This window comes from Carcharodon carcharias, chromosome 20 (genome assembly GCF_017639515.1).
Source record: "Carcharodon carcharias isolate sCarCar2 chromosome 20, sCarCar2.pri, whole genome shotgun sequence".
Lineage (NCBI taxonomy): Eukaryota > Metazoa > Chordata > Chondrichthyes > Lamniformes > Lamnidae > Carcharodon > Carcharodon carcharias.
The window spans coordinates 48066650-48082785 of NC_054486.1; the positions used below are offsets into that span (position 1 = coordinate 48066650).

At 44.5% G+C, this 16136-nt stretch overlaps 1 protein-coding gene across 13 annotated transcripts in view; it reads left to right on the plus strand.

The window, feature by feature from the left end:
- The window catches only part of slc25a21 (solute carrier family 25 member 21), a 766657-nt gene that overhangs the window by 133305 nt on the left and 617216 nt on the right, over window positions 1–16136 (plus strand). For 4 of the 13 annotated variants that reach the window (XM_041214364.1, XM_041214369.1, XM_041214368.1 and 1 more), the window contains exons 3-4: window positions 9859–9981; window positions 13930–14053. The exons of 5 other annotated variants lie outside the window; for them this stretch is intronic. In XM_041214364.1, coding sequence (XP_041070298.1) covers window positions 14017–14053 — 37 coding nt within the window. In that variant the 5' untranslated portion in view covers window positions 9859–9981; window positions 13930–14016. Of the gene's footprint in view, window positions 1–9858; window positions 9982–13923; window positions 14054–16136 lie in introns of all 13 variants that reach the window. 4 more of the 13 variants (XM_041214366.1, XM_041214362.1, XM_041214367.1 and 1 more) reach the window with 2 other exon arrangements.

A 16136-nucleotide genomic window follows, 5' to 3' on the forward strand; every position in this document is an offset into this window, starting at 1 on the left:
ATGCGCTTGCCAATTCAGTGAATGTTAACTGTTTACGTGCCATGATCATAATAGAACCAGTCAAACAGGTTTTCTTGAGTTTAACAAAGAGGCTACATTTATTGTACTTGATCCAGTCTAGGTAAAACAATAAAATATCTCGGACTTTCTCGCATACACACACAGGGTGGAATTTTACGAGTTGGTGAGTGGGGGGTGGGGCCTACTCGCCGACACGTAAAATGACACGCAGTGATGTCGGGGGGAACTCCCGATGTCACTGCGCCCTATTTAAATTTTCAGGAAGGCGGGAGCGCAGCAAAATCAACTGCACGCCCACCGACCTGTCAGTGGCCAATTAAGGCCATTGACAGGGTCAGTTAAGAAATTAAAGGACCTGCCCGTCCAACCTTAAGGTTGCCGGGCAGGCCAGGAGCTCCGGTGGAAACTAGAAAAAACATGAACTCTCACCCATGGGCGGGATGAGGTTTCATGTAGGCTTTAAAAAATTTAAATAAAATTTTTGTAAAAATTGTGGACATGTTCCAACTAATGTGACATTGTCACATGAGGGGACATGTAAGGAAAATTTTATTTTTATATTTTTGTCTTTTTCACATTTACAGTCGATCTCCCTGAGGGAGCACTTAGCCTCAGGGAGATGAGTACACTCTTTCGTGTGCATTTGCGAAAGAGCGCACTCTCAATTTTGGGATTCCCCCGCCTGCACAGGGAGCGCATAGCGCTTCCGTATGGACATCACGCTGGGCGGGCCTTAATTGGCTCACCCATGTAAAATAGCGGCGCACCTCTGATTGGGGGTGCTGATCAGAAGCGTGCCTGTACGCGCCCACCCCTGAACTTACCCCCGCCCCCCAAACGGGGGGAAAATTTAGCCCTCAGACACATGCACACACACAGAGACACACACACACACACACACACACACACACACACACACACACACACACACACACCTGAAGTTCACAGCCACATACACTCAAATAGATGACAGAGTATCAAAGGATAGATTATTCAAATTAGACTCCAGAGAAATAAAAGGAGTATATTGTCCATGGAGCTTGGGTGTCTTGGCTGGTTTAGGATGATTTCAGTGGTCCTGCTTTTTCCTTGTGGATAGAATTTAATAATGTAACCTGCTGATTTGGCTGTTCTCCTGGAGACAGTGGTGTGGGGTTGATTTCTTTCAAGAAGTCCCTGTCCGCAGCAGGGGCAACCCTGGATGGTCACAGTCAGAAGGCGGGGTTCAAAAGCTTGCAAGATCGGTTAATGAGAGAAGGAGGAAGGAGGGATCTCACTTGGGTCTTCCCTCATCAGTGTCTCGGCTGCTTGTCCTCTTACTGCAAGAAAGCAAAAGCTTAAACACACAAAAAGTGGGCCTGTCTCAGTCAGTGAATCAAACATGGACATTAATAGTGTATTCCCCCTTGTAACTTAATCAGTTCATGTCTGGGAGTCTCCTCTCTCGGCCAGGGTCTCATTGTTCAAGTGATTTGTTTTAATGGTTTGTCTCCACCAGTCGAATACCTCAGGTGATCGCCTTGATTCCTAGCTGTTGGGGACAGGATACGTGGTTCACTCAAGTCCTTGATGGGCCTTTGCAGACACAGTGTCTCCATCTCAATGGATTGGAATGTGGAGGGCGCACGGATGCAAATTGGATAGCCATTGAGCTGCTAGCTTAAGTCACACTTCAGTTTCTGTTTTACAGAGTTCAATTCGGGTTTCCAGCTGGTGGATTAAAAATCAATATTTGACATAAAACATGTTTTCGTGACAATCCAAATTAAAGAACATCTGCCATAGATATGCCCATTCTCTGAACTTGCCTAAATCAGCTTTCAGCCTATTGATTTGGCCTATATAACTAATGAATTTGATAATTCCAATAAGGCCCTTATCTAGATTATCAATGAGAATCATGAAGACCAGTGGTTGCGGGACAGCCTTCAGGCAAGGATTTGGGAGCCAGGAAGTAATATTAGTGAGGAAAACGGTTCCCAGTGGCAGAAGGATCGAGAGCCCAATGCTACCGAATAAAGGTGATTGGCAAAAGAAGCAACCACAACATGAGGAGAAACATTTTTATGCAGCAAGTGGTTAGGATCTAGGATGCACTGCTTAAGTGTACGTGGAGGCAGATTCCAGCAAGGCTTTTAAAAGAAAATCGCATCATTATCTGAAAAGAAAACATTTGCATGGCTACGGGGAAAAGATGAGGAGTGGGACGAGGTGAATTGCACTTGCATAGAGACACAGACATGACAGGCCAAATGGCAGCCTCCTGTGCTGTAACCATCCTGTGATTCTATGATCAGGCCTTATTCAGACCCCATCTTATTACTGACAACTCAGGGCAAATGAGATATCAACCAGCTGCTTATCCAACTTACCCGGTTCTGTTGAAGGGTCATGAGGACTCGAAACGTCAACTTTGTTCTTCTCCGCTGATGCTGCCAGACCTGCTGAGTTTTTCCAGGTATTTCTGTTTTTGTTTTGCTTATCCAACATTGTAGCCCAGATTTTACGGTCTCCAGATTGTCATTGAACTGGACATGCAACCCAAGATGTGCGTTGGGACAGGAAAGGAATTGTTTCTGCCTAAACCTACAAAGGACATGAGTTGTAGTTTGAGTATAAATGATGCAAGCAATAAAGCAATATTGAAAGGTGGAAGGAATTTGCAAATGTCATCAAGGGGTTGGTATTAGGCAGTTAAATCAGCTAGCGGAAAAATGATATTGAATTTGTTGATGATGGCTTAACCCATACCTAGAAAACCTTAATGTCACCTGATTATGTATCACAAACAAATGCGAGTGACATGACATGCCAAAGCTGGAGGACATTGTTGCAGAACGAAATGCATCTTTTCTGCTTTCCAAGTTAAATCTGAAGTTGGATTATCACCATATTGAAATCAAATCCATTCTATCCTGATGGTTTCTACTCGCCTTGGTTGCATTGAACATCTGCAGTTGAGACATCCCAGAGTGAACATATACCATGTATACTCATGTACAAGTCAAATTTTTCAGACCAATATTTTAGGCCCCAGATGATTTTTTTGAGGGATCAACACGTGTGCTTGATTTGGGCCCAAAAAAGACAGTTTTAATTGAATAAAGTAAAAATGAACAACACTAAAGAATTCATATGAGTTCTCTAACATTTATTTATTTTATAACATTACAAACTATATACATTTCATCCAACACAATATAAATATATACCATAACAAATTAACTATAGCAGTTCACAATGAAATCACTGATAACAATCTGAATTGTCAAATAATTTATCCCAATAATAATAAAACAAAAATAAAAACAAAAAACTGCAGATGCTGGAAATCCAAAACAAAAACAGAAATACCTGGAAAAACTGAGCAGGTCTGGCAGCATTGGTAGAGAAGAGCAAAGTTGACGTTTCGAGTCCTCATGACCCTTCAACAGAACTAAGTAGAAATAGGAAAGGGGTGAAATATAAGCTGGTTTTGGGGGGGGGGAAGGGGGCAAGAAGATGGGGGTTGTTGGGACAAGCAAGCAGTGATAGGAGATAACCAAAAGATGTCACAGACAAAAGAACAAAGAGGTGTTGAAAGTGGTGATATTATCTAAAAGAATGTGCTAATTAAGAGTGGAGAGCAGGACAAGCAAGGTAGCTCTAGTGGGGGTGGTGGGGTGAAATAAACCATGGGTGGAATACATTTAAAAATAATGGAAATAGGTGGGAAAAGAAAGATCTATATAATTTATTGGAAAAAACAAAAGGGAGGGGGAAGAAACGGGAAAGGGGTGGGGATGGAGGAGGAGTTCAAGATCTAAAGTTGTTGAACTTGATATTCAGTCTGGAAGGCTGTAAAGTGCCTAGTCAGAAGATGAGGTGCTGTTCCTTCAGTTTGCATTGATCTTCACTGGAACAATGCAGCAAGCCAAAGACAGACATGTAGGCAGGAGAGCAGGGTGGAGTGTTGAAATGGCAAGCGACATGGAGGTCTGGGTAATGCTTGCGGACAGACCAAAGGTGTTCTGCAAAGCAGTCACCCAGTCTGCGTTTGGTCCCTCCAATGTAGAGGAGACTGCTTTGGGAGCAACGAATGCAGTAGACTAAGTTGGGGGAAATGCAAGTGAAATGCTGCTTCAATTAGAAAGGAGTGTTTGGGCCCTTGGACGATGAGGAGAGAGGAAGTGAAGGGGCAGGTGTTGCATCTTTTACGTGGGCATGGGGAGGTGCCATAGGTAGGAGCTGAGGAGTAGGAGGTGATGGAGGAGTGCACCAGGGTGTCCCGGAGGGAACAATCCCTACGGAATGCCGCTGGAGGGGTGAAGGGAAGATGTGTTTGGTGGTGGCATCATGCTGGAGTTGGTGGAAATGGCGGAGGATGATCCTTTGAATGCGGAGGCTGGTGGGGTGATAAGTGAGGACAAGGGGGACCCGATCATGTTTCTGGGAGGGAGGAGAAGGCATGAGGGCGGATGTGCGGGAGATGGGCCGGACACGGTTGAGGGCCATGTCAACTACCGTGGGTGGAAAACCTCGGTTAAGGAAGAAGGAGGACATGTCAGAGGAACTGTTTTTGAAGGTAGCAGCATTAGAACAGATGCGACGGAGGCGAAGGAACTGAGAGAATGGGATGGAGTCCTTAAAGGAAGCGGGGTGTGAGGAGCTGTAGTCGAGGTAGCTGTGGGAGTCGGTAGGCTTGTAATGGATATTGGGGGACAGTCTATCACCAGAGATTGAGACAGAGAGGTCAAGGAAGGGAAGGGAAGTGTCAGAGATGGACCATGTGAAAATGATAGAGGGGTGGAGATTGGAAGCAAAATTAATAAATTTCTCCAGGTCCCGATGAGAGCATGAAGCAGCACCGAAGTAATCATCGATGTACCGGAGAAAGAGTGGAAGGAGGCCGGAGTAGGACTGGAACAAGTTCCATTGCATTGTTCCAGTGAAGCTCAATGCAAACTGGAGGAACAGCACCTCATCTTCCGACTAGGTACTTTACAGCGTTCCGGACTGAATATTGAGTTCAACAACTTTAGATCTTGAACTCCCTCCTCCATCCCCACCCCCTTTCTGTTTCTTCCCCCTCCCTTTTTTTCAATAATTTATATAGATTTATCTTTTCCCACCTATTTCCATTATTTTTAAATGTATTCCACTCATGGTTTATTTCACCCCACCACCCCCACTAAAGCTACCTTGCTTGTCCTGCTCTCCACTCTTAATTAGCACATTCTTTTAGATAATATCACCACTTTCAACTTCTTTGTTCTTTTGTCTGTGACATCATTTGGTTATCTCCTCCTATCACTGCTTGTTTGTTCCAACAACACTCCCCCCCACCTTCTCTGCCTCCCTCTTAAACCAGCTTATATTTCACCCCTTTCCTATTTCTACTTAGTTCTGTTGAAGTGTCATGAGGACTTGAAACGTCAACTTTGCTCTTCTCCGCCGATGCTGCCAGACCTGCTGAGTTTTTCCAGGTTTTTCTGTTTTTTTAATTTATCCCAATAGCCTGGTTGTATAACATCATCATATGGATCTTCCTTGTCTTCATCATAATCATCATCATTGATAGTACCGGTAACTTTGGCACCATCATTCCACAAGTAATTGTCCTTGATACTGTCCACTACATTTGATATTCCGTAGCCTGTATTTTACACTGTTGGACTGGGTGCCATGGTCCCGAACTCACTTAAAATGGCACATGATGATATCAGGAGGACTTCCCAATGTCAATGCGCCATGGCGTGATATTATGGTTGGAGGGCATGCGTGGATGTCGGAAGCGCGCCCGCCAACAATTAAAGGGCAATTAGGCAAATTAAAAAGGCAGTTCATAACGATTTTACATGACCCATGCGATTTCATGTTCAGCACACGGGCCACTTAGCCAGGTGGCCTTTGCATTTTTCATGAAACCTCAATCCAGGGCAGGACAAAAGGCGAACAGGATCTTGACAAGGTGAATAGGTAGGAGTTTTGCTGAAAGTTGATGGGAGTTGGTTTACAGACAGTTTCTGGCATTTTTTCTGTGTTCTGGAGAACTCCTTGATTTCTCAGCATTTGCAGAGGCTTTCTGTCGAGAGGCCACTTCCTGTGCACTATCCTGTGCATTCATCTTTAAGAAAATGGAAGTAGTCTACTCTGTTGGAGGGATCTCGTCAGAAGAGGAGGAGAGGGTCACAAGGGAGAGGAGGCCAGGTGCCAGCAGGCAGCGCCCCAGAGTGCAATCTGTGGAAAGAGAGGCGCAGCCAGAAGGGTCTGCAAAAGACCCTTATCCAGCAGGAACAGTTTACAGGCAGCACTCTTACTACCTGGACATATCTGAGGTCCAGTGCCAAAGGAGGCTGCTCCTCTCCAGGGCCACTGTGACCCTCAAATGCGAGATAATTGGTCCGGAGATCACCTTAAACTGTGTAGGCGGCCACCCTATGCCAGTGGCTCTTAAGGTTAGAGTGGCCCTGAATTTTTTCGTCTCAAGTTCTTCCAGGGCTCAATGGCAGACCTATGTGATGTCTCCCAATCGTCTGGCCACTGATGCCCTCTTCAGATGCAAGCCAGGCTGAGTGAGCCTCAGGCTTTACTGCAATTGCTAGCTTTCCCTGCATCCAGGGAGCCATAGATTGCAAGCACATGGCCGTAAAGGTGCCAGTGGGTGAGTCGGGTGCTTTCATCACCAGATAGGGGTTTCATTCCCTGAATGTCCAGCTTGTTCATGACCACAAGACTCAGATATTGCAGGTATGTGTCAGGTATCCTGGAAGCTATCTTGATGCGTACATTCTTCGACACTCCCAGGTGCCAAGCCTCTTTGTCTTTCCAACTCGCTTGGGTGGTTGGCTCCTGAGAGACAAAGGCTATCCCCTGAAAAGGTGTTTATGATGCCATTCAAACACTCAAGGACAGAAGTGGAAGAGAGCTATAATCAAAGTCATGCTCCAGCAGGGCAGTCATTGAGAGGACCATTGGGCCATTTGAGATGAGGTTCTGCTGCCTGGACTGATTGGGGGGAGCACTTCATATCCTCCATAGCGTGTTTTACTTATTGTCATTGTGTGCTGCATGCTAAACAATCTGGCTCTGTCAAGGTGGGAACCCATTGGAGGATGGAGACCGCGATCCTGCTCCACAGGCTGCAGAGGACAATTCAAGTGCTGGGTCTGAGGAGGTGGCAGAGGAGCCCCAGGGGGAGGAGGTGTATACCGGTGAGGAACCTTATGGGAAACAAGGGGTCCGGGGAGATGTTGATACACCGTACTTCCAGTTAGGCATCTAAGACGTGGCTTGAAAGTGAGGGCAAGGGTGATGCCTGCTTCCTGAACGTTCCTGGTGAGGTCATCCTGTCACCCTTAAGTCAAGTTATGACCTCTGAGATAATGTTTGCAGCCCTTCCCCTGTGTCACATGAAACTCCCAAGCCCATCACCTCTGAAAAGCTTGAAGCACATTCAGGCCAGTACGTGCAGTGAGATATTTATATGCTGGTCTTGAAAATACAAATTAAACAGAATACACGTCTCATTGGAAGTTATATCACCTGTGATGACCCCTCTTGTGCTCAAATTAACTTAAACATCCGTTTGCAAGTGCTGTATCTTTGCGTTCCACTCCCCCCACCCCCCAACCTGCTGACTCTGATGACCTTAACGGCCATCCTCTGGCTGGCAGAGTCTGTGCAGGCATCGTGTGTGTGGGAGCATCCAGCGCCATGACTGGGCATTCCTCAGTTGTTGCATTCTCATCAGATGCAGTGGTCACTGGTAGAGGGGTGGAGGAGCTGCTGCCATAATCCAGAGCATCCTGAGAGGTGCCTGCAGATGCGAGCTGCAGCTCCTCTGACAATGTGAGGTTGGTTTGAACCTCCCTGCTCACCATAGTTGGATGGATACCTAGCAGAATAACTCGGTGCCTCATCCATGTCTCTCACTGGCATTGACCTACTGAGGTCACTGCCTGTGTGTGGGCTTGCAGGTCCAAACAGAACCCCTGGTTCCGTCCCTGGATCTGCCTCTCCATAAGAGTTGCCACTCTATGGTGGAGGCTGTGCATTCCGAGCTGCAAGTCACACTCCGCATGGACTCCTCCAAGACAGAAACCATGGCATGCAGACCCTCAGGGATCTCTGCCACATCTTCCCCTGCATCCTGCTGGACATCCAGCATCTACCACCTAATGGACGACTTCAAAAGCTCACCATCTGCTTCGGACTCAGCATTGTCCTGGTCTCCAGAAATCCTGCGGCTGCCAGTGCCCTGTGGACTCTCTGCCTCTGCCAGCCCCTCATTCAAGCGTGATGTGCCCTCACCAGTGTGCACTCCCAACTGACCCAACATGCTATAGCCGACCATTGTGCCTGTATCTGTGCTGGTGCTTGGTACAGAAGGAGGATGTGATACAGATTCATTTGTCCACAGCTCCTCGGGGTTCAATGGGAGGGTCCTCAAAGTCTGCAGGGTGTCGTGAGGATGGCGCATCTGAGGGAGGAAGAGAAAATGTCAATTGCAAACATCATTACAAAGTCACTGTGCATGCATAACAGTTGCCTGTCACAATGAACAACTGCCTAAGTGAGACATTGTGAATGGACGAGCATTGGGGATTCTTGATTTGAATATCTCAGTCGAAATGCCACTACCCTACATCTCTTAGACACTTCCCCAGTCTCTTCCCTGTGCATTGGACCCTTACTTTTCTCCGAGACCCCTGCCTGTCCGCGATCTGTGGACCTTTGCTCCATGCTCACAACCCAAGTCAAGGGCTTCCACCTCAAACTTCGACAGGATCAGGAGGTTGGGCATCCCACTACCCGTTTCTGCATGCTGCTATGCCTAATGGCTTCTCTTCTCCTGTACAGACAAAAGTGTTTTCATTAGTCCACCCCCTACCTGCCACACCATACCAGCCTCACGCCCCTCATCCAGGAGACCCAGGTTGAGGTGTCATCAAATTGGCAAACTCACCCTTGCACATATCCAAGCCAAGCAGGCACACTTCCCAGCCTTTGATGGCACAGGGATATGTACCATTTGGTACTCCGCATTTCACACCCATGATCACTGCAAAGTCTGGGCACCCTCTAAGAGAACTGTACACAGCTCCTTGCCAACTCCGTACTCAGCCATGCAGAGTGCAGAACCTTTTACGGCACTAGATCCAAGTGTGGCGCACAACATCATGCCCGCTCACCTGGGCAGCCACCTCAGTCCATGTATTCTTTGTTTGATGAGGTAGCCTCCTCTTACCATCCCGCAGGATTAATATCTCTTGCCAGACACTCACTGCCTCCAGGAGAACATGCAGGCAATCATCTGAGGAGCAGGGGGCAGTGTGCTTACCAGCATTGCCCTCCCACCTGGTGTGGGCTGTGGTCCTGAGGACGTAAATCATGAAATTTGTTACTCCTTCCAGGCAACTGTTAGACAGTTCCCTGAGGCTCCTGAACACCTCTTGGCATGCTTCAGGGAGCTTCCTGTGGACTTTTAAATCTCCCCTCTGGAACCGCATTGCACCCAATGTCTGCCATGCTCCTGCACCTGCTGGCAACGCTGAGCCAGTGGCAGCACACGTTTCATGCTGGCCAGCTGTTACTTGGCCAGCCAGCATGAAATCGGGTTCAGCATCTGATTGCGAGCAGCAGCAGATCTCTCATCCGCTTCCGGGCCCGCCAATCACGCGGGCACGGAGAGGGTAAAATTCAGGCTCACATTTTAGAAATGATATTTGGACAATATTGGGATAAGTTCATTCCACGCATGTAAGACCCATTGTCACAATGTTGCTCGAGAGGGTGCTGCATATTTCTGCCTTTCGTGAATGTTTTTTCACTTTCCAACATCCAATTGTTCTACAGATACTGTCCTGGGACGCAGATTTATACACACATCCAAGGCTAAACAACACTTGTAAGACCGCTGGGATTAACTGCTTCATCAGCGTTGGCTGATCTCATATCACGGATTACATCATCGACAAGGTGGGATTTGAACATATCCTTGATGAGCAAACTTTTTTCTTTATAGTCCTTCTGGTCTCAAATTCCACTTCTTTGATCAATTTATTGCAGTCCCCTTCATCCATCCAGTCTTTCTCATGAACATGGACGACAATGCCGTTGTGAAAGTTCTTTTGGAGAGAGCTTTGTGCTTGAATTTCACCATTAGCTTTAAGTTTGTGCCATCCGCCATACAAGATAGAACCACTGTGAACTGCTTCTTCTCGTGGTCAGCCTTCTCTGCAAGAATGGTTTCTGAACTAGTCTTTGTAATGGTCTTGTTTGTTGGAATGTCCAAGTCCATCAGTATTTCATCCATATTTCCAATGAAGGCCAATCAATTTGCCTTATTCTCTTGGTGCTGAATGATAAAATGTGGAATTTCATGATTTTTATTGTCAAGTTCAAGTGGCCTTCCAATGGAGTACTACATCATGCCTTTTCATGGATCTTACGCTCGACCTGGCACCGCTCTCGAATTCTGAAATGCCATCTTCCTTCACTTCTCTGTTGGTGTAGAGTGGGATGGCTCCATGGGTGATAATATGACTATTTTGTTGTGGCTGGTTAATTGAACTGTGTGGTTGTTATTCTTTCTCGAAGGCACCATTATAGATCATATGATACACATTAGTCTTGCTGATTGGCTGGGAGATTGCCACTAGAATTGGCAGAGGGAAAATGTTAAGGTTGCTGCACATGCCTTTAAGTTAAACTCTAGTAATTAGCTGTAAGTAATTAATAATCAAAATGCAGTTTGATCACTGAAAAACTAGGGTCAATTTTTATACAAAGTATATGAAAAATTATGATTTTTTTTAGGCCAAAAGCTGGGTCAACATTTACACAAGATTGACTTTTACATGAGTATATACTGTAATTGCTCCACCATCGGTGGCCATGCCTTCAGTTGTCTAGGCCCCATGCTCTGGCCTTCCCTCCTACATCTCCACTTCTTTACCTCACTTTCCTCCTTTAAGACACTCCTTAAAACCTACTCCTTTGATCAAACTTTTCGTTATCTGACCCAACATCTCCTAATGTGGCTCAGTGCCATACTTTCTTTTATAATGATCCTGTAAAGCGCCTTGTGACATTTCATTACATTAAGTGTGCTATATAAATATAAGTTATAAACTGACAAAATAATAAAAGGCATTCCAACTATTTGAAGGTGTCAGTCATCATTTGGTTGACGTACTTAGCAAATTGGAGCGTGATGCACAATTAAAGATGTTAATAGAAAAAAACAGCAAGAATGCTGTCATTTATTTATGGTAAGTGTCCATTTAGTAAGAATAAACTGACTCTTTAGTTTGATATTTTTTGAAGATGGTATACCAGCAAACTCAAAGAAGAGGGAAGCTATGCAAAAGACAAAAGTGAAAAATGCTGCAGAGGATGGGAACCTACTGGGAATGGTCATGTTCAATTTGAACTTCACCTCTAACTTTGCTATAATTGAGAAATTGCTTGAAGAGTTAATCAGGAAAGTTGTTAAGTTTCAGTTAAAAGGCAAAGAGACAAAATATTACAATTGAGGTATTCATTTACAGCATACTTCAATGTTGAATAAACGATATAGTTTTGTGTCCATGCTAACTCCTATGATTATGGGGATCATCAGGTCTGACAGCCTCTGTGGAGAGATAACAAGAGTTAATGTTCAGGTTACTGGGAAAAGCTGAAGATTTAATGGGGAGAATTTCCTCCCCGTCACGCGGGCCGTTGGGAGCAGGCCCAACCAGTGTGACGTGCACCTGGAAGTGCTCAGCGCTACTTTTGCAGGCAGGGAGAGGAGGGAGAGTCGGGGTGAAAGAGCGCAGAAATCTCACTGAGGCACGCCGAACAGAAGATTCTGCTCCATGTATTTTAAGCAAGTGAAGGGGTGAGGGGGAGAAAAAGAACAAAAGGGAAGATCTTTGATATTGTAGAAGGTAGGAGAAGTTAAATGGCAAAAAGGGTTCATAGCGCAAGGCCAAGGGGAGTGATAATAACACAAGTAAAGAAAGAAAATATGTGTCTAGAGAAGGTAAGAATGTCAGAGTTATGAACATCCACGCTCCAAAAGAAGGAAAAAATGAGAAAAATCAAAACAGCAGGAAAAGGAAAACAAAATGATCTGAAATTATTGAACTCATTGTTGAGGCTTGAAGGCTTAAAATGTGTGTTTGAAAGATGAAGTGATATCCCTCGAACTTTCATTGAGCTTCATTGCAACACTGCAGAGGCTGAGGATAGGAAGGTCAGTGAGAGGACAAGGTACAGAATTAAAAATACAACTGATCAGAAGCTTGGAGTCAAGTTTGTGGATCCCATAGTGGTCAACCAATCTGCTCATGTTGATGCTGCTAAAGACCCATTGAGAACATGGCATTGAGTATAGATCCCAGGATGCACAAGAACAGTGGTTTGAGAAATGCTGAATATCTTGGAAAATGATACGAAACATGAAGGGTGAAATTCATTTGGAATCCATGTGGAATAAGTCAGAGTCAGAGACAGCTGTTGAGGAAGCAGATGTGGCAGTAAAAGCAAGTTTTGGTAGATACCTGATCAAACATGGGAAGGAAAATGGAAAGCAATGGAGGTGAATAAGATCAAAGAAACAAATGGAAATCCTATCAGAGAGAAGTGCAGAGCTTCTTCAAAGTGGGCATTCCTGGAAAGAATTGGCAGTGAATTGAACATTAATATAGAAGCAAAATACTGCGGGAAATCCGAAAATGCTGGAAATGCTCAGCAGGTCTGGCGGCATCTATGGAGAGAGAAACAGAGTTAACATTTCAAAGGACATTGCTTTCTTTTCATCAAAACTGGGGAAAGTTAGAGAAATAATGGGTTTTCAGCAGTGAAAGGGGGAGGGGGGGGTAAAAAGAACAAAAATGGAAGGCCTGTGAGGAGGAATACATGGAGAGGCAGGCGAGATTAAATGACAAAAGAATTTGTGATGCAACATACAAGTGAGTGATAATGGGACAGTAAAGAAACAAATGATCTGTCGAAAGCAGGTGCGAATAACAGAAAAAAAATGAAAGATCCTGTGCTACAAGCAGTCATGTAATGTCCTTACAGATAAGGGGCACATAAATCACAATCGAACTTAAGAAGAAATACTTGTGTCATGACTGATATTTTCAGAGATGTCATACCTGAGATTTTGCGTCATTGCACAGCGAGTACCACACTTAGTGGCGACCTAGGAATCATGAGGAGCAGGTTATAATGTAGTTTTGTGTGATTCCCTGACATCAGTTGGAAACCTAAGGAAACTGTGAAATCTTGTATGGTTTGCATGATAACAAAGTTAAGAAAATTAGCAAAAGTCACTTGCGATGTATGAACCTCCAAAATACCCATGCATAAAGTAAGCACTGGTTCCTATGGACCTTTTCCATCTGGCAATTATCTGCTTGCAAGCGCTGAGCAATTCCAGATTTCAGGAAGTTAAAATTGTACAATTGACATCTGGTCAGTACCATACTTGGACAGAATATTCAGTTTGTGGGATTCCAGAATTAATGTTCACCATGGCCCATCATTTGACTGTGCAGAATTCACATAATTTCTCACAAAACCTTAAATTTAATCGCACAAAGGTAGCACCAAATTAGCTTAAAAGTGATGGAAAAAAATAAATATGCATAAAGGCACTTTACAAAGGCAGGTCATTCAGCCCAAGTAGGCAGAGAATAATGAAAGCATGGGTTGCAAAAATTCATGGGAATCAACCATCCTGCTCCTCTCAAAATTGAAGTTGCAGGCTTTTTCAATCAATGAAAGAGTAATTTCATCACATATGAGCATAACTAAGAGTCGTCTGATTTAAAATAAAGACAATGGCCCGGATCTTGTGGTCAGCAGTGAAGCGAAGGCATATGCCGCTGACATCATTTTAAAATATGTTTTTACCTTTTTTGTAAGCTACAGCAGGAACTTGCTTTCCTGGCTGCAGCTTGGATCCATCGGCGAGGTGAGTGCCAAGGCCTCGTGGTGAAGTGCAATTCGAGCAAAGCCATGTCCCCTTTGACGTCAGCCTTCTGCTCAATGACAGGTCAGTGTTTTTATTCAGTTTAAATATTTTCTTTAATGTACTTTTCATTCTAGTCCACCCTCCCTTCCTGGTATTCACCCCCCACCCCCCGCCCCATGCTCCCTTACATAACATCTTGGCTCTTCTCGTGATCATATCTACCTTCAATTTCTGCACTCCATTGACTGAAAAACCAATTATCAGAGCCAAGGTGCAAGACAATCAAAGGTAAAGTCAGCCAAGTCAGCTGGGACTGAAGAACCAGGGCGCGGCGGGGGGTGGGGGGGGGTGGGGGGGGGGGGGGGGGGGGGGGGGGGGGAATGGTGTGTGTGTGTGTGTGTAGTTGGGGTGCTGGGAGTGTGGGAGTGTTTTGCTGCTCCTGCTGATTAAAAAGGCTGTGCTCCTGAACAGGCTGTACATCTGTTGGAAGCAACCTTAAATAAATTAGCACAAATACCGGTGTAAGTACAGTGCAATCAACCCAAGTTTATAGACTGACCGATCCCAGCAGGACCATCAGCTTTGCGCACCGCCCCCCGCCCCCGACCAGAATCAACTTCTGGTTTTGAGGGTAAGTCAGCTTCTCAGTAGTGGTGAATGTCTCAGGGTTTGCTGCTTTTGGGACTGCAAGTTTCAGGCTAAACAGCCTCATAACAGGATGCTAAAGGAGAATTGAAATGTATGCTGATTAAAGGAAGAGTGTTTAAATGTTAGAGGTCAACGAAGGAGACAAAAAATTGTGAGCATACATACCAACTACAAGCATAATTCTATGTCATTAAAAAGTGTTTTTGGCTTGTGTATGTCATACATGGGAAAGTACCTGCATGCCCATATGAGAAAAAACATGTTTCTTTGTTCAAATTCAGAATCATTAAAAGAGCAACCAAGCAGTCAAAAGCATCACTATATTCCTTAAAGAAATTCTTAATCATATTTCTGATTTTTTTCAAATCTTGGATGACCATATTGATTCATCATATGCTTCACTATATATTCTGAAAATTAGAATTTATTGATGATAAATGCAGAAGGCTAAACAATTCTGAAAATGAATGGCTTACCCATCTTATCTTCAATGTACCAAACAACTTTACTCCACAAGCCCCTTCTCATTTAGGGCCTTGAATTTGTCTTTGATTCAACCCTTGGAGCGCTGAACCTGCGACTAGGCCTTTGATCATGATATTTTCTCTACTACTTATGCACCCTTGAGAGCTTGGTGATCCTTGCTATTTTTCAATGGTTCATTCATACATAAGCAATGGAACTTTCAGGGGGAAAGAGAGTGAGAAAGCAGTTAGATACCAACTGAAAGGTAGGCACCAGAATGGCCACACGATTATGGAACCAAGGATAGAGAGCAAGGAAAAACACAATTATAGAGTGACCTCAACAAAGAGAGTTGGAATAAAGCAAAGAAACATGTATATGAAGAAAGGGTGACAGATTTTTTCTTTATGAGCAATACTGCGGGAGATCAATTGCTACACTATAACATGTAGGAATGAAGCACAATATGAAACCCTGATGTGATAAGGAAAAGTGGTTCCAAGAATGGTGAAAATAAATATTACTTTGAGCTTGAGATAGATAGGATGGGCAACGTAGACTGAACAAAATGTAGATACTTTTCCAATTTATTGGAATCCATTACATGAAGATTAGAATAATTCTTGCATCGCTGAAGGATATTATCATTCATGACAGAGAAGGCGGGAATGTGGGGTTAAGAAACTTATCAGCCATGATTGAATGGCAGAGCAGGCTCGATGGACCGAATGGCCTAATTTATGCTCCTATGTCTTATGGTCTTAGTATCATTGAGCAATTGCATGAAAAGAGGCTATGCAATGTAATTATGTATCGATCCAGCAGAGGGAGCAGAGTTCTGAATGTATTCACTTCAGAGGTTCCTGGCTGAGAAGATCACAGATCAAGTTGGAACATGGTTGCTAAGTAAAGCAACAAACACAACGATCTTGTAAAAAGACCACCATAATTACAATATTGTACGTTGAAGCCCAGTTCTACACAGATGCACAACTGCTACTATACTGACTTTGTCATGTAAAAGTTTGAAATGGATTGTGGAGAAACCCAC